Source organism: Mobula hypostoma, chromosome 9 (genome assembly GCF_963921235.1).
Source record: "Mobula hypostoma chromosome 9, sMobHyp1.1, whole genome shotgun sequence".
Taxonomy (NCBI): domain Eukaryota; kingdom Metazoa; phylum Chordata; class Chondrichthyes; order Myliobatiformes; family Myliobatidae; genus Mobula; species Mobula hypostoma.
The window spans coordinates 52,876,468-52,895,729 of NC_086105.1; the positions used below are offsets into that span (position 1 = coordinate 52,876,468).

A 19,262-nucleotide genomic window follows, 5' to 3' on the forward strand; every position below is an offset into this window, starting at 1 on the left:
GCAACTTATGTTCCTGACTGACTCTGCATGTTTTATCACTGTTTTGTGAAATTCTGTGGGATTATTGTGAAAGAGTCTAATTTTGCTGGCAATTTCTCAGGTTCAGAGTATTCACATTACTTGGAACACATCCATTACAGGTGGATAGTGGGTATATAAAAGAAGCGAAACTGAAAGGGACAGATTGGTTGAGTGAATTATCAAAGGTCTAGCATATGAGTATAATGAGGGAAAATGTCCACTTTGGCAGGATAAATATAAAGCAAGTATATTATGTAAATCATGAGTGATTTTGGTGAGTTGGTGCATTATATGAAATGTAACTGTAATTCCTTGTTAGGGGAACTGAATCAGTCTGAAGTGGAGAATTGTCCTGATGACATGGAACAATTCCACAAGTGGATGAGGGGGAAAATAAACATTCATCTTAACTGAAAGCATTAAAAGAATTGTACTCCTTCATCGACATTGCTACACTTGTATAATAGAGCATATCATGCAGCATTTTGCAGTTTGTTTCCTTTCAGGAGAGTATTGCTCAGATTATCACCATCAGACCCATTCACTTAATTCCATGTAACCTGTTCTCTCCTATGTCACATTAGTACTCGTACTAATTATTAATACAATGGGGAAGCTGGAGTTTCCAATGAACTGTTCTTTGGGATGTAGAAAGAAACCGGAGCATCCAAGGAAACCCTTTTTGAAAGCATGAACCCTCCACACAACAGCATATGAGATAAGAATTGAATCCAGGTCCTTGGCGCTATCAGGCTGTGGCATTAACACTTTACCACTTCAGAAGTTCCATATAGTTAAAACACTCAAAACTGTTTAAAAGGATATTAACGATGCTTGAACGCTTCTGTATTCTCTCACTGTTCACCTTTCTCTTGTTCTGGCTTAATTCTGACCCTTTAAACCTACCTTCCCCCTGCCCACACACACGCTCCAATCTGCTGTGATTGCTGCTGAAGCCCTTAATGTCACAGTGCAAATGCACCGAGGAGAGAATATTTTGTGCCTTTTGTGACTGCAGTGTCTGACAAATAAAATAGCTTTTAAGTATACCATCTGCTGTCAAATAGAAACAGAGTTGAAACCATTAGGTTTACTTTATAACTTCAATGCATTTTAAACCATCATGCATTGAGAGTATGTAATGAAGGAATAGCCAGCTCTCTGTTAAAAAGAAATTCAAGACTAAAAGTCTTGCATTATGCACAGTCTCTCACTACTCTGTGGCTGAACCGATCTCAAAACCATTGACAGCTTTTGGCTGGTGGCACAATTCATACTTGCCCTTGACTAGCTGCCAACCTGCCATATTTAGTCTTAAATTAGCTTCTGAGGATTTGCCACTTCTCAATATTTCAGGCAGTTTTTAATCGAAGTCATTACTCCAGGCTGACCTATATCATTTCGTATTGCAAATGATGCCTGAAGCACTCCATGCAGGCCATGAAACAAGAGACAACAGATGCTTCGACTAAGATGATCCTATTAAATCATTGTCATACACTTAACATCTTTTTAAAGTTAGCATATTTGCCTTAAAGTGTACAGAACTCTGATGAGACAGTTGGCACTAGAGATAATTGTGCATGTAAAATCTGAATCTCCTAACATCCCAACAGCTAGTGGCTTTCTGACCTACACTGTATGTCTTTGGTGTTGACATTTCTGTAAGCAGCTTCCAAAATAATTTAGCTTCAAGGCCATCAAAAAAGTACTGTAATTCTTCTGAGTTCCTACGTGGGACTTTTCACATTGCTGTGTTCTTTGAGTGCATAGAGTTGGCTAATTGCTTCAAGTGACAATTTACAGATATAAAGCCACACATGCTTAAAAATTAAGTGCTTGATGTATTCTGATGCTTGCTATAGAATTTGACAATTTATTTCTATGTTAACCCTCAAGAATACTGTCTGTCCAGAATTAGAAGCTCAGATATGTTGCCCTCCTTATCTCTGCATCACTATCCTGCTATCTTTGTTCACTATCTGCATGAACCTCTCACCACTTTCCACTTCAGCATATCCTCTTGTAAAGAAACCACTGTCAATATTGATCTCATCAGGAGGAAGATATCAACTGGAAATAACTTAAATTTACAAATAAATCCTTTATCATTTTTCCCCAACTTTTTTGTGTAACTACTTTCACCCTGTGTGAAACTAAAACCCTCTTGATCTAACTAATCAAACTGTGCCCTTTTCTGGTTTAGTTCTCATTTGTATATCCTCTTCACTAACTTTCAAGATGACAAGGACTGAGAGTTGATTGCACTCATCACAATGGAAGTAATGCATAGTTTATTTATATTTATAGATATGTTTAAAGAAGCATTCACTCATTTCTCATTTTCTTTGACAAATTCCAGAAACAATCCCAGTATCTTCATCAACAGACTGGCAAGCTGCTTTTGGGTTCGGCTCCTCCAAACAACAAGAGGATGATCTGGGTTTTGACCCATTCGACATCACAAGGAAAGCCTTAGCAGACCTGATAGAGAAGGAACTCTCAGTCCAGGACCAACCTTCCAACGTGGGCCTCACTTCCCCCACCGCACTACAGACCCCTTCGCAAACTGCAAACAAAGGCATTGGTGGCTTCTTGACACCAGCTTCTGCCACAACAGCCAACTCCATAGGCAACTCTTTTCCCAACTCTGTATTACCACGGAGGTTTCCAGCTTTTCAGCACAGAGCCGTCTACAACTCATTCAGTTTTCCAGGTCAGGCACGGTACCCATGGATGGCATACCCTCACAATAGCATGATGCACTTGAACCACACAGCAACACCCACCTCGAACAGTAATTTCTTGGACTTAAATATACCACAGCATAGTACAGGACTTGGTGGAATTCCTATATCAGGTAGGTGGCAATTGTAGCTACTTAATAACTTGATTCTTTGTTGCATTAAGGAACTGTAAAACCAACAGCTGGATGAGGTGCAGAGGAGTGTTGCAAGTCTGGGCCATAAAAATGTATTTTTAATCCAGACATTTTGCTGTGTGTCACTTGACTTCGGTGTTTAATGAACTTCAGATTCTCGCAACGTTTGTGGCTTAGCTACGGATTTCAATTAACTTAATCCACATAATCAATGTCACAGGATTTGTCGTCTTGAGTTTCCGTAAATGAATTAAAATTAACCTGCTTACCACAAGAAAACAAGGGTAAATCCTATTCCATACCAGTCTAACATGGAGGTGTTGGCAGTGATGAATAGTTAACAATGAAATGCTTAGACGGCATTGGCTCAGTGCTCTTGTATCACAGTATAGAAATGTATATTCTTTCACCTTTGCTATTGTCTTAGTACAATAATTGTTGCAACTGCAAGTTGAGATAATATCACATGTACGTAACTTTACAGTTGGCTATGTAGATGTGCTGACATCTTACTGTATGGTATACTGTTTCAAATGTTTTTTAAAATTGTTTTTCAATATGACTGCGCTAAAGCAATTTGCACCAGAGAAGTCTGTCCCCTTATCATTATGAATATTTGCTCTGTAGCTCTTTATTGTAACAAGTGTTATTTCTCTAACCAGAGCAAAGGAGGTGATTGAAGTTGCGCAAATATTGGCACACCCTGAGTGGATTAAGTCAATAAAATGAGCCTCTTCGAACGGAGTGTTATTAACTTCTGTCTGTTTGGGAAGATCAGACAAAGAGGCTATTTCTAATGAAGAAAGCTGCTTTACATAGGTGCAAATGTCAAGCCGGGATTTCTTTTTGGAGTTTAAAAAGCTGAGTTACCAAGTCAGTTCATGATTTTCTAGTCAGATTTGTTTGTTCGTTCTTTGTGTTGTATTGAGAATGCCTCAACAAATGTTTTTAGAGATATTTTTTCTCTCAGCATTGAATTTTCTCTGAATTATTCCGTTTTTCGAATTTTCTTGGTGAAGCATTGAAGACCATTTTTCCTATAATCACTATAAATTTGCAAACAGCCCCCAATAGTGTCATAGCAGGTGAGGATTCAAATTACAGATTGCAAGCTGATTAGGAAATCTGCAGTATTATCTTGGGAAATTGGTGCATAAGACACAGAGGTACTGCCAATTCAGAGATGACTAGATTGCTACTGAGCTGTTACATAGTTTTGTTTATGAGAAAATCATCAGAAAATTGTGCAGCTAGTGACGCGAATGCACTGTTTCTTTGGGGGAATCATTCACTGGCAAAGATAACAAGGGCAAGCCCAGCCTTTAATCCCAAGGAATGACGTTTCCACTGTACTATGGAATACACTAATCTATATCCTCTTCTTGGCAGCAGCGTTCAGGTACTATGGTACCTCTATTTGCATTAAAATTTGATTGCCATGTTAGTTCTGTTCACTTCCATGAAATGGATAATCCTTGCTCAGACTGGGTTCTGTAGGTGCCATTAATCACCTTCTAATTGTCCCTTATAACACACACAAAATGCTGAAGGAACTCAGCAGGCCAGGCAGCATCTATGGAAAAAAGTACAGTTGACGCTTTGGGCCGAAGCCCTTCAGCAGGACTGGAGAAAAAATGCTGAGGAGTAGATTTGAAGGGTGGGCTGAGAGGAGAGAGAAACGCCAGGCAATAGGTGAAACTTGGAGAGGGCGGGGATGAAGCTAAGAGCTAGGAAGTTGATTGGTGAAAGAGAAAGAATGCAATGGACGTGGAGGGGAACACAAAAGGGAGGTGATGGGCGGTCAAGGAGATAACACAAGAGAGGGACAAGAGGATGGAAAATAGTGAAGGGGGGTGGGTGTGGATGCATTCCTGAAAGTTTGAGAAATCGATGTTCACATCATCAGGTTGGAGGCTACCCAAACGGAATATAAGGTGTTGTTCCTCCAACCTAAGTGTGGCCTTATCCTGGCAGTGGGAGATCCCGCTTGTTTTGGCGGATGGAGCGTAGATGCTTGGAGAAGTGTTCTTCCAATCTACGTCAGGTCTCACCATTATGCAAGAGGCCACACCGGAGCACTGAACACAGTATATGACCCCAACAGACTCACAGGTGAAGTGTTGCCTCATCTGGAAGGACTGTTTGGGGCCCCGAATAGTAGTAGGAACAGGTGAAGCACTTGTTCTGCTTACATGGCTAAGTGCCAGGAGGGAGATCAGAGGGGAGGGACAAATGGACAGGGAATCGCAATAGGGTGCGATCCCTGCAGAAAGTGGGGGGAGGGAAAAGATGTGTTTGGTGATGGGATCCAGTTGGAGGTGGCGAATGTTTCAGAGAATTATGTGCTGGACGCGGAGGCTGGTGGGGTGGTAGGTGAGGACAAGAGGAACCCTGTCTCTGGTAGTGTGGCAAGAGGATGGGGTGAAATGGAAGAGATATGGTTGAGGGCAGCTTTGATGGTGGAGGGAAGGGAAGCCTTTTTCTTTGAAAAAGGAGGATATCTCCTTTATTCTAGAATGAAAAGCCACATCCTGAGAACAGATGCAGCCTTGTGCCCACTTGCTATGTGCCCTTGAAGAATATCTACAGAATCCATGGTCCATCAGGTACCTCCACCCAAAGATGTCCTGCTACCATCTGGCTATCAGTAGGGTTCACTGCAAAGTATTGAGGGTAGTAACACCGTATTTTTTTCCCCCAATAGCATCTAAGGAGTGATGGGGTTACATTTAATGTTCAACTGTATATAACAATGTTGTCATCTTTGAATTACAAGTTTGTCTTGAGAAAACAGAGGCCAATCATCTCTTGTATATTCTATACCACAGAAAAGAATATTTCCATCTAAATCTGTAATACATTACTGGAATTTACTCTACATAGAAACATAGAAAAGCTACAGGACAATACAGGCCCTTCGGCCCATAGCCCCCTATTTTTCTGAGGCCCATGTACCTGTCCAGGAGTCTCTTAAAAGACCCTATCATATCCGCCTCCACACCGTCACCGGCAGCCCATTCCACGCAGTCAGCACTCTCTGCGTTTAAAAAAAACTTGCCTGACATCTCTTCTGTACCTACTTCCAAACACCTTAAAACTGTGCCCTCTCGTGCTAGCCATTTCAGCTCTGGGGAAAAAAGCCACTATCCACACGATCAATGTCTCTCATCATCTTATACACCTCTATCAGGTCACCTCAAATCCTCTGTTACTCCAAGGAGAAAAGGCCGAGTTCACTCAACCTATTCTCATAAGGCATGCTCCCCAATCCAGGCATAAATAAATAAAGGCATCCATTAGTCTTGCGAGACCATGGACCTGCGCCTGGAAAATCTTCATTCTCCAGGGCGCAGGCCTGGGCAAGGTTTTATGGAAGACCAGCAGTTGCCCATGCTGCAAGTCTCCCCTCTCCACGACACCAATGTTGTCCAAGGGAAGGGCATTAGGACCCATACAGCTTGGCACCAGTGTCATCACAGAGCAATGTGTGATTAAGTGCCTTGCTCAAGGACAAAACACGCTGTCTTGGCTGGGGCTCGAACTCACAACCTTCAGATTGCTAGTCGAACGCCTTAACCACTTGGCCACGTGCCCACAATCCAAGCAACATCCTTGTAAATCTCCTCTGCACCCTTTCTATGGTTTCCACATCTTTCTGCAGTGAGGTGACCAGAACTGAGCACAGTACTCCAAGTGGGGTCTGACCAGGGTCCTATATAGCTGAAACATTACCCCTTGGCTCTTAAATTCACTCCCAAGATTGATGAAGGCCAATGCACCATATGCCTTCTTAACCACAGAGTCAACCTGCGCAGCAACTTTGAGTATCCTATGGACTTGAACCCCAAGACCCCTCTGATCCTCCACACTGCCAAGAGTCTTACCATTAATACTATAAATACTCTAATACTCTAGATTTAAGGTTTTGTAGTACTAGCTCTTACTTTATTTGCAGTCTCTGACTCAGTCTGAGACATATCCAAAAGAGCTATAACTGGGAAAATAAAATAAGTCATTTGCATTTTGTGAATAATTTTTACCCCTGCTATCACCCCTACATAAAGACCCTCAGATTACTCCCAATCTGGTCGATGTTGAACTGTCATTTTTCCAGAGACAGCAAGCATTTCCCACAAAGAACGTGTCATGCCAATGCTAAATTTTGAAGCTTTTGGTCATTTGAGCCTTATAACTTTTAAAAGACGCCTTGGTCTTTTTATATCTGATAATGACAATGACAGTTTTCAGGGGACATTGATAGGCCAAAATGGCCTGATATTTGACAGAAGAATGGAGTCAGCTGTAGTGTTGAAAGAGGATAAAGGCAAGCTACTGTAAGTTATGATATTTTGAAGGAGAACTAAGAACAGGGAACCAGCAGTCCATCAAAATATTTCCTTAAAAAGGCATACTAGGTACAAAGGCAAGGAACTTGTGATAAATCCCTTCAAAGCACTGTTCACTTGCTTGGCTGGGTTATTGTAGTCAACTTTTATGTAGCCTGTGTTGGACTTGGAAGACTATGGAAGAGATGTACTGAAATGAAGTTGGAGGTGAGGAATATACCACAGGGAGTCACGAGAAAAGCTGGAATAATTCTTGCAACAGAAGCTTCAGAGAGAATTTGGAGATGAAAATATTCGGAGGGAAGGAAGAATATGTACTAGCTATGGAGGGAGTGAAAATTCCATGAACAAGTTCCAAGGGTGATGAATTTGCTGCATGGGCAGATATTTATTAGATTAGGCATGTTTTCTGGACTTGTGAAGAATGTAAGGTGATCTCATTGAAGCCTTAGTTGAGGTGTCTGCAATCAGGAATTGTGGTCTCAGAAGTACAGAAGATAATTGGGGAATGAGCTGAGGCTTGTATCATTTGTGAAAATGAAATGTGTGGAATTTTTGACCAGAGGTTTATGTGATATGTCATTATTCCTGCTATTCCTCACTGAAGTTTGGTAATTCCTAATTGACTCTTGCCTTTTCATTTCCAAATAGGATTAAAATTTTCTGTCAAAAATAGTGATGGAGTTTGTCATCTTAGTAATAGCTCATTTCTGGTAGTGTACTTGCATAAAAGATGATTGAGCCATTTTTAGGCCAAGAATTGTAATGGAAATACCGAATAGGAGGGACCAGCTGTGATAAAAATACCCCTGATACCCCTTGAAAGTGGAATCTAAGTCTGCATCAAAGACGGAAGACATTGGTGGAAATGTAGCAGGTTTTTTTTTTGAAAGATAAATAGTGTTAGTAATCACAATAATGTAAAATATTCCTGCCAGTGATAGGTAATAGGCTTTGTATTCCTAGCAATTTTTATTTTGATTGCAGTTTGAGGCCATAAGTATCAAAAGCCTTTAGAATCTCTTGTGCAAAGGAATAGACTGAATTGTGATTTTTAAAATCTAAGATATGGTTAGCGTTTCTCTCTACCCACTAAGCAGTATCAAAATACATAGCCTTCCTATTTGCTTTGAATTGGGGTAGAGCATGTTGCATCTTGAATTACGAAGATTAAAGTATCTTAAATATTTGATAAGATCTGTCTTTGAATGTATTTGAAAAAGCCATGGGATGTTACAGTTTACACCACTGGGAAAAACATAGATGTTGCAGTTTGCATTTTGCAGCATGCTGTAATGACATGAATGTTGTAATTTGATGTACTATATAGTTAGAAGAAAATGTGACAATGGTGCAGTCTGACTATAGAGCATGGTGAAAATCTGGTAGTTTGGTTAGAGTATGCAGCATGGAGAAAGCATGTATATAAAAAAAAAATCAAGGGTATATGGAAATAACCCACCTTGTTGCAGTATATCATCAGATTATTGATTTGTAGTTTGATACTGCAATAAAGTCAAACCTTCCTCTTTTCTACATTCTTTTTATTTACAATTGAAATTTGTTCCTTAACCACGTCTTCCAGATTGGTCAAATGTCCTATGCTGTTTATCCCTGATCTGTAGTGTTGCTTTCACTGCATGTGGTTGTGTCTTTGCTAACAAGAAAGGAGATGGTTCATTAGGCCATTTTCATCATGCCATGCCAATGTCAAACAACATTTCTTATTTAGATGAGCTGTATATGCAGCAACGAAACAGGCACTTAAGCTATTCCATCCATTTGCTAAAGTAATGTCAACTGCTGCTAATGGTTTTGGGCTGCGAGTGGTTGCTGATAAGCTTAAATGTATGTTTTTGAATGTTTGTGTAGTTCTTATTAATCTGAATAATTTTCCCCATTTTAACTTGCGGAAGGCTGTACCTTTCATTAACTAAATGCTTAACTGGGCTTTTTGTCTTACCTAATTTTAAACACGACATAGTCATTGCATTTTCAGTTTTTGTGGAAGAAGTCTTGGATATTCAGTTTTCAAGTTGCATCAGTTGAATTGCCCTTTACCCACTCCTTCCATGAAAGTATATCATCAACAACTCTATCAAAAAACACTTACTTGGCAAGGACCTACTTGTGGATGCTAATGAGTTCAGATGCACATATCATCACAGTTTTAAGACAGAAACCAAAAATGTTTAATTGCTGAGATGAGGCATGTTTGGTTGATGTTGAGGTCAAAATTAACAGCAAAGAGCCTGGGCAAAAGTCAAGTCAGTGACTAATCCAATGAATGATCGCATCCTATATAAGAATGGTCATGGTTGTGGAGGTTTTACCATCCCTGAGACCTAACTTCAGGAAGTTCATCAGTGCAGTCTTCTACACCAGCTTTTTTTTCTCCCTTCAGTGGTGATAAAGGCAAAAGTGAAGATGTTTCTTTGCCTAGAGTTCAATTTCATGTGCAGCTCTTCAGGAAATGAAGTAATTCGTACCTGGACGCACAAGACCTTGACTAGTTGTACTGAAAATCAAGTAACAATGCCAGAAAAGTACTGGGTGATTTCCAACATGAGAGTCTAACTACCTACCCTTCATGAAGGTACTACTATTGAATAAAAATTACCTCAACTTCAGTGCCCTGGAGCCATCACTGACAAACTCAATAGGACTAGTCACATAATTGGCTCTGAAAACAATTCAGTTAAGTGTTCCTAAAAACAGATATAGGAATATTATGAACATTTTTCTTAAATTTGCAACTGATAATGGAAAATTGCTTCTTTTGCTTTGAGAAATTTTTTTATTTCCCTTAATTTATTAAATTGTGCAGCTACCATATTAGAGAATAGTAACGGTTTTGGTGTATGCACTATTTTGTTGATGATATTTATTCTTTCAGGTATGTTATGAAGCATCAACTGATAACAGCAACATATTCATCTGTTTATTTTCAGATCACCTGGATGTTCCATTTCTTTCAGCAGTAATTAGCCATCTATATTATCGAACAAGTTAATTTCAGTATTAATGTTGCAAGTTTCTTAGTATTTGTAGTGAAACTCCACAAAGGAAATAATTTCTGTTTTATTTGATGTGAGAATTCTACTTTTCCTCATTTGAAATTGAGCTGGGAGCACCAAAAGGATGAAATCCTACAAATGAAATTGTTTTCAAGAGGAGTATTTAATAATTCTGAAACCCAACACTGTCGATCTTAGCACAACTAGGTATCAATCTATTCAACATAACAGACATGCTATAAGCCAAAATAGGTCATCCGTCCCCTCATGCCTGCTCTGACATTCAGTATGATCATGTCAAACCTCTTACTTCCCTTCATGCATTAACTGTTGATTCTTTTGCTGTCTTAAAGACCTATTGATCCTTGACTTGAGTTTACTCAATGACTGTTTCTTCACAGCCCTCTTGATAGAGAATTCCCAGAGATTTACTATCTTGTAGGTGAAGAAATTTCACCCAACCTTAGTCCTTACTGGCCAATTTCTTTTGGGAGTGTCTGCATTTTCTCCCTCATCCCAGTCATGCATGTGTCCAGTGCTATTGAGACCTGTCAGGAGTTTTTTCATTTGGTAAGATCACCACTCATTGATTTAAATTCGATAGCATTTAAATCATCTTTGGCTTCATCTTTGCACCATTGCAGAATCTTTATTGCAGCCCCTCAACTGCAAATTCATATTTCTGAATCCTCTGTGCCATGCTTCATTTTGCCTTTTAAAGCTGCTTATTGTATTCAGTCTTTGGAAAAAGTTATCTGGATATTAGATTTCCCATGTCTGAAAAGGAAACTTGCTCTTAACTCCCTTTCTTTAATTGCTTGAGCAAAAACTCACTTTGGTCGCACTTCCATAGATTCACCTCTACCTTTGGGGAAGTGCCCAAACTTTTGTATTTGCCTGCTGACACAGATTTTGATTTTTAATCTTCACCCACAGCTTGTGGCACTGTGATTGGCTTGTTTTAGTTCATTCATATGGGTGGCTGAGCTGAAATCTCTTTTAACAGTTTTTAAAAGAGAAACCTGTTCGTCAAAAAATTGTTAGTTATCTGCTGGGTGCTGCAAAAGCTGTAACTCTTTGTACATCTTGCTAATAGTCATTGCTGTAGTCGAAAAGTTGCAGTGTTGTGGGTGGAGGGGGGTATTTTTCCAGATATTTTATTTTTGGCCTTTTGTTACACTCCCATCTGTAGGGGTATAATCAGTCTTGAATTGTTTATTGGGTGATTAGTGCACTGTAGTGGCAGAATTCTTTCAACCAAGCCTGTTTAAATAGTGTAGAGCATATTAGCTTTGGAAATGTGACCATGCAAGTAAGTGAAGCAAAGGCAGGTGGGGGTGGTGCTTATTCTGGTTTTGGCATATCAGTATCACTGGAAAGATCTGTATTTATTGTCAATCCTTGGAGTTAAAGTGCAAAAGTTGGAGAGAGCAGGAATATTTAGGATTATGAGGGCAACCAGAAATAGTGCTTTGTTCAGTGTGGAGTCAAGCGGATTGAATGTTGCTGCTCGTTTCAAGGTAAGTGGAGAGCATGCACCTGGCATGTACTTTATAGATCTTTGAAGGGCTTGGGGTGTCAGAAGGTGAGCCCTAGTACAGGATACCCAGGTACCGCCCTTCTCTTGTTGCTAGAGTATTGATGCTTCTGTTCAGTTGACTTTGAGGATATTGATGGTGAGTACTCTACCACGATAATGATATCAATAAGACTCAGGGAATCCTTTCAGAGGTGGAATCTGGCCTATTTGTGATTATGAAGAATGCTACTTATGTCACCTAAATCCATTTGGCCATTAATGTCCTTCTCTCACCTCCTCCGAAAGGAGTGCTCCCAACAGTCCAATTCTCCTGTGGCTATGCAAATTTTACTTTCAAATGCCCATAAATTTACCCATGATTTTGCCATCAATCTACATAAAGGGGTATTTCTTAGTGGTTAATAAACTACCAAGATGTCTTTAGAATATGACAGGAAGTTGGCTTGCAAACTAGAGAAAATCTGCAGATGCTGGAAATCCAAGTAACACACAAAATGCTGGAGGAACTCAGCAAGCCAGGTAACCTCTGTGGGGGGAAAAGTACAGTCAACATTTCAGGCTGAAACACTTGGGCAGGACTGGAATAAAAAGTTGAGTAGATTTAAAGGTGGGGGAGGGGAGAGAGAAACACCAGGTGACAGGTGAAACCTGGAGGGGGCAGGATGAAGTAAAGAACTGAGAAGTTGATTGGTGAAAGGGATCGAAGACCATGGAAGAAAGAAAAATGGGGAGAGGAGCACCAGAGTGAGGCAATGGGTAGGCAAGGAGATAAGGTGAGAGAGGGAAAAGGAGATGGGAAATGGTGAGGGGGTGTGGGAGGCTGGCTTATCTGAGGAGAAACCTGTATGGTCATAGAGACAGCACCTGAGGTCAGGATTGAACTTCTGTCCCTGAAACTGAGGTTGGAGTACCAACTATTGCACTACCAGATTGCCCCTCTTCATTTTGATTTATCTCTCATCTACGTTATAACTGGAGAAATTTGTTTGCCTGGTTCAAAATAATCAAATATTTAAAATGACTGCTGTAAGCCCAGCATGTTACAAGACAAAATGCTGAGGTAGGTTCACTGGTGAAGAACTTATGTGTAAGTATTTCTTTAAGTGCAATGGTTATTGGCTTAACCATCTCCATTCACTGTTGAATATTTATCATATTACAGTGAAAATGGAACAAAGTCAAGAACATGTAAAAATACTTGAACTGTTACCAGGCCGACTTCAAAGCCCACCAAAGTGCATTTCTGCAGAACCGGACAGTTGTGACTTTTTAATCTTGTCATCATAATGCTGTTGCTCGGAGCTGTCAACCTGCATTTCAAATGGGTAATAGCAAAGTTAGCCACTATTAGCTTGCACAGATGTTTACAATTACCAGTGTATAATCATTAAAATCCATCTGTCATTTAGCTTGCAAAACTAATTTGTCCCAAGACGCCGTAAAGGTCATCGATCCTTCTGGTCATTAACTTTGCCAGAATTACCCATAAGTGTTGTTAATGACATTCTGTTCCATTTCATTAGCGATATTAACTCCATGGGGTTGCAATTCATGGAACTGCACTTGGCTACTTTTATCCAGACAGCACTTTCTATTCACCATCACCTGCTATTATAAAGTATTTCCTTTGTGAAAATTGATGTAAACTATTTCACATGAACAAAGCAGATTGGGCAGTGTCAGCAGAGGGAGAAGTGTCTCTGCAATAACTTTACCTTTGCCCAGATTTGGAAGTGAATGTATATGGTCATGCAGAAAAAAAGCAAGCAGGATAAGGTCAAAATGTAACTTGTATAGAATAATAATGAAACGAAAAGGTGTAATAATGAAGCAGGTGTGGAAACCAGTGTCCAGAGGTGTAAATTATTGCACAATACCAAGTGAGGGACGGAGAAGGAGAAAAACTGGCAAAGAGCTTTCTTGGTCTGGCATAATCACCAGAGGGGTGCAGAGAAAATACCCCCTGTATACTTCATGTAATTTAAAATGTGCACCAACCGAAGACTCTGGAGACAACAAAATTTGCGACTGAAGCTTAAGGAAGATTTTGTTTCTCCAACCAGTTGGCTCTGCTTGCCAATCTATCTTCATTCCCCAATTATATTACATTTCAATTTTCCTTCCTTAAAAAGGTCACTTCAGTCTTGCTTTTCCCGCTGGGCAACAGCTATTGTGAGGTCTGTCAACCAACAGGAGAGCATGTTTCGCCCGCTGTCGGAGTTGTTCCAGTAGGGAAATGTAGCTGGGCCGTGATGCCCTGTGGATGAACTGTGTTGAGGCTGGAAAACAATACCTCACTGGTTGCCTTGGGTGAGCAATTATTCCCACCCTCAAATAGATGGTGCAAGCCAATACTCTGGTTCTAATTATGCATTCCATTCAGTCCAAAGGGTTTTGTACACAAAAAAAAAATCAAGTTTTCACTGAGCATATTTAAAGTATCACCATTGCACAAGAGACCATTTAGTGAATGTAAATTTGGGATGATCTGGTGCTGCTACTTCGGATTCCAGCGACCTGGGTGTTCCTAACATTGCATGCTCTTTGTGGCCTGTGTACCTTTCTCCCTATGACTATGTGGATTTCTTTCCACATCTCTAAGACATGCTGCTGGGTTAATTGACAACTGTAATTTACCCATGCTTTTGGGTAATTGGCAAAAGACCCAACAGAGAGTTCAGAGAATAAGCTGCAGGGTTTGAGGAATGTGATGGGTAGGTTTGTTCTACTTCAGTATAGTCTGGACCTGATTGGCTGTATGGTCTCCTTTTGTGCCATAATAAATGAGTAAAAATATTCCATGCACTGTAATCTGTTGCCTGTGTCCTACAAAATAAATTCATTCCATTGATATGGACCATGTTTGGTTAGGCATATTGTGAGCGTTGTCAGCTGGTGACTATTGCTGCTGGAGGGTACTCTGTATCTGGTAATCACATCTCAGATGGAAGCAATTGATAAAACTAAGCCAGCCCATGGGATGGATTCCCTTGATAGATGTTGCCAGGGTGTTGGTAACCTGCTTAATGGATTTATAGCATTGGTTTTTGAACTCAACATTGTATTTCAGCTGCATTGTTTTGAATGTTGAATTTGTATCTGAACTAAACAACTTTTAAGTAGTTTGGCTAAAGTTTTGCTCAGTTGTGACTGTGACTTTCAATTGGTGATGGTCAGTATGGTTCTGTTTTGTAAGTAAATTTGGGATATAATCTTTTGTTGCCTGATTATGTAGGTAGAAGCTCCTCTATTGTAATTTTCATGTCCATTATCTTTTTTTTCCATGGTAATTCTGAGTTGATTCCTCTGTCGGGTCATGCTTAGTCATTATTTGAATTATGTGTGATACCACGTGACTAAGTGTATTTTATGTCCCCTGTATACCCTGATATTATCTCTCGTAATGTCTTAATTTCTGTTGTATGTTGGAAGAGCGGGGAAAGCTCACTTTGCCAAATGACTATCGAGCATCCTAAGCCAGTACCTTATTTTATTCAAGCATTTCCTTGCGCAACAGCAGACCCATTACTTGAGGCCTTTAATTTGCAGGTTAGATCTCTAGCTCTACAATGTAATGTTCATTGGAATGAACTAAATGCATCCAAAATGTATAATCAGTATATATCTGAACAACCATATCTACTATACTCTTGACACCGGAGTGATTCAGTAAATAATTTTGGTTGGGACCTTTAGTGAACTGAACTACATTGAGCTCTGATGGCTTGCCTGCTGTATTCTCAACAAATCTTACCTCCCTGAAGTAGTTGAGTTTTTATTATATTAAAGTTCAAGAAAGCGAACATGTTTAATCAATTGTATTAAGAAAGGGGATTTATTTCATTTTGGTTTTAGATCTGGCTAGTGCTTTACTTGTTTGAAGTGCTTTTCAAAGATTACTGAACTATACTCAATAAAACGGTTCAAATTTTTTTGATCACAAGTACATGTGAAAAGCCACAGTGTAGGTGTATTTAAATACAGATTAGCTATGCAGTCCTGAATAAGCAAATACTTTAAAATAATGTTTAACAAATAATTGATTTTGCTTTCTTTCAAAATAGAATTTTTTTTCTCAAAATATCCATGGTAATTCTGTGACTGAAGTTGACTCGTAGCTGGATGGGCTCAGTTAGAGCCCTGTTGATCATAACTAAGGATTTAAATAATAGCTCACTACCTTTTATTCATTTACGATTCATGATTTGTCCTTTACTGTCATTGAACGGCTTTAGAAAGCATACACTGCTGGCAGATTGTTGATTAGCACAGACCTCACTTAGCCATGCCTTTAGTTCTCTTACACTCCAAGAATTGGTGTACACACCCAGATCAGTCACTAAATCATTAACCATCAATCATTAAAGTATAATTTTTTTTTTCAAAACTGCTCCTGGAAGTACTGACCTTAGTGTTCCGACATTTGTGTTAATCTGGATTTCATGCCCATCATTTGACTGGGTCTGAGGCCCTTGGCTTCTCGATTCAGTTATAGAAATATGATCAACTGAGCCGTGAATGGTATTTGAAACCTGCAACGATACTGACACTGCTACAGTAATGAGTCTGTTTTATCTACATCAGTCCTAAAATTTGAACTACCTTTTGTAAGCATGAACACAAGAAAGTCTGCTCGTATTGGAAATCGAAAGCAACATGCAGAATGCTGGAGGAATTCAGCAGGTCAGGCAGCATCTATGGAAATAAATAACCAATCGACATTTTAAGCTAAGACCCTTCTTCAGGACTGAGAAGGAAGGTGGAAGATGCCAGAATAAAAAGGTGGGTGGGGAGGGAAGGAGGTTAGCTGGAAGGTGATAAGTGAAGCCAAGTGGGTGGGAAAGGTCAAAGGCTAGAGAAAAGGGAATCTGATAGGAGAGGAAAGTGGACCATACGAAGAAAGGTAGGAGGAAGGACCAGCAGGAAGTGATTGGCAGGTGAGAAGAGGTAAAAGGTCAGAGTGGGGAATAGAGGAAGGGGGAGGGGCAGAGGGAATTTTTTTTTGCCAGAAGCAATCAATATTCATGTCAACAACAGGAATTCTGCAGATGCTGGAAATTCAAACAACACACATTAAAGTTGCTGGTGAACGCAGCAGGCCAGGCAGCATCTCTAGGAAGAGGTGCAGTCGACGTTTCAGGCTGAGACCCTTCGTCAGGGTCGACGAAGGGTCTCGGCCTGAAACGTCGACTGTACCTCTTCCTAGAGATGCTGCCTGGCCTGCTGCGTTCACCAATATTCATGTCATCAGGTTGGTGACTATCCAGATGGAATACAAGGTGTTGCTCCTCCACCTTGAGGGTAGCCTTATCTTGGCACAACAGCAGGCTATGGACCAACATGTTGGATTGGGAATCGGAATTAAACTGTTTAGCCACTGGGAAGTTCCACTTGTGGCAATTGGAGCAACGGTGCTCGATGAAGCAGTTTCCTTTCCTATCAATTTACAACAGGTCTCACCAATGTAGAAGAGACCTCATCAGGAGCACCAGACATAATAGATGACCCCAGCAGATTCACAGGTGAAGTGTTGCCTCACCTGGAAGGACTGTTTGAAGCCCTGAATGGAGGTGAGGGAGGAGGTGTATGTGTAGTTGTAGCACTTAGGCCAGTTGCAGGGATAAGTGCCAGGAGGGGCAAGTGGATAAAGGAATCGTGGAAGGAGCAATCCCTGTGGAAACTGGATGGGGGGAGGGAGGTAAAGATATGTTTAGTGGTAGGATCCCTTCGGAGATGGTAGAAGTTGGATGCAGAAGCTGATGGGTGGTTGGTAAGGACAAGAAGAAACCCTATCACTGTTAAAGCAGTGGAAGATGGGTGAGTGTGGATGTTGGGAAAAGCAGAATATGTAAGCATACCAAATAGATCTGAATCATTTAAGATGTTACGTACATTACTGCCTTTAATTTTACAAGTAATGGAAATTTACCTGGAAAATTAAAGACAATTTAAAAAGTACGAAGTACGCTTATCAAATGCAGTATACAACTTCTTCTTCGAGGCAGCCACAAAACAAATCAACGCCAGAGAACCTGTTTAAAGAAAAACCCCATACAACAAGACCATTAAACGTTAAAACAAAAAGAAATCGTGTTATGCAAAAAACAAAAAGCAAACAAATAACATACAGAACAATAAACATCAAACCACAGAATCCTCAAAAGTGAGTCCACAGCAGGGAACTGCCAAGGTGAGTGATGCCAGTTAAGGAGCCGATGGCACGGCCACGGAGTCAGCACTGTGTCAGTGGCTGTAGGCCATAGCCGCAGATTCAGTTCTGTGCTCAGTGCCTCGAAAAAGTCGCACGAGCAGTTAGGCGTGTTCAGTGCTGATGACATCAAACTGCAGCAGACTCTATATCCATGAGCCGCTGGGACAATCGAACTTGGAACGCAAGACTACTGCACCTTCCACAGGCAGATGGCACTGAACGCCTGTTTGTTTACCACTCTCATCCTCATTGATTTTAATCTTGCTCAGCACTTCAATGATTAGCAACGGAGCCGACCATGAGTTGGCGTTCTGCCATTAGGAATTGCCGCGGCCACCCCCAGTGATGGCCATAGATGGCCACACTGAATCCCCAGGAGATCGCAGAAGCACCAGATTGTTTGCTTACTTGGCCAAAATATTACATTCTTAAAAGGGAAAATTATAGGCTGCAATCAGTCGCAGGTCAGAAGAAGTGGTATATCCAGAAGGAGAGTATCCAGTAGTTTTGTAAGCTGTTTGCAAGATCTCACTGTTGTTCACTGGTGCCATCTTGACGGAATGTGACATACTTCATATATTTTGTAGCTTAAGTAACAATAACCTTGCAGAAAAGAAAACCACAGGCTAGTTCTGCATCCATTTTGATTTGGTTTCTCTTTTCAGTTTGATAGGTATTGCTGCATGCGAGCAGAATGGCAAGGTAATAGGTCCTCTACAATTAGCAATCAATAGTTAACATAAATGATCCAGAGAAATTTTTGAAGTGGATCCCATCAGGTCTGGATGAAGCACTTTACATCTAATGTATTTCTACAGTGACGTCAGTCTTGTAATGTAAGAAATGTGGATGCCAATTTGTGCATAGCATGCTCCCTTAATCAGCAAAGTGATAACCGGAAAATCAGTGTTGCCAACTGCATTGGGGTAGATGTGCATGGCTCAGGGTACCATCAGTAATCCTCTGCTTTCTGCTATAGTGTCTTGGGATATTTTATGCTCACCTGGGCAAGGCTATGCCGCAGTCTGTGTCTTTAAGTACAGTACTACAATAATGCAGTATTCATTTCAGCCTGGATTTTTATGTTCATCATGAGTGAGTCTTCCTCAATGGCAGAAGTGCTGCAACTGAACTATAGTTCGTACTTGGAACTTCCAGTATTACCAAGCTCACTACGGTAATGAGCCTGTTTCATGTATGCAAAAATTTTATATTGGCTTTTCTGCCATAACCAAAACACCTTGAC

General features: G+C 40.4%; 1 protein-coding gene across 12 annotated transcripts in view; it reads left to right on the forward strand.

Moving 5' to 3' along the window:
* The window catches only part of cnot4b (CCR4-NOT transcription complex, subunit 4b), a 176,195-nt gene that overhangs the window by 120,627 nt on the left and 36,306 nt on the right, over positions 1-19,262 (forward strand). For all 12 annotated transcript variants that reach the window (XM_063058285.1, XM_063058292.1, XM_063058287.1 and 9 more), the window contains one exon: positions 2,384-2,881. In XM_063058285.1, the coding sequence (XP_062914355.1) occupies positions 2,384-2,881 (498 nt within the window). The remainder of the gene's footprint in view (positions 1-2,383; positions 2,882-19,262) is intronic.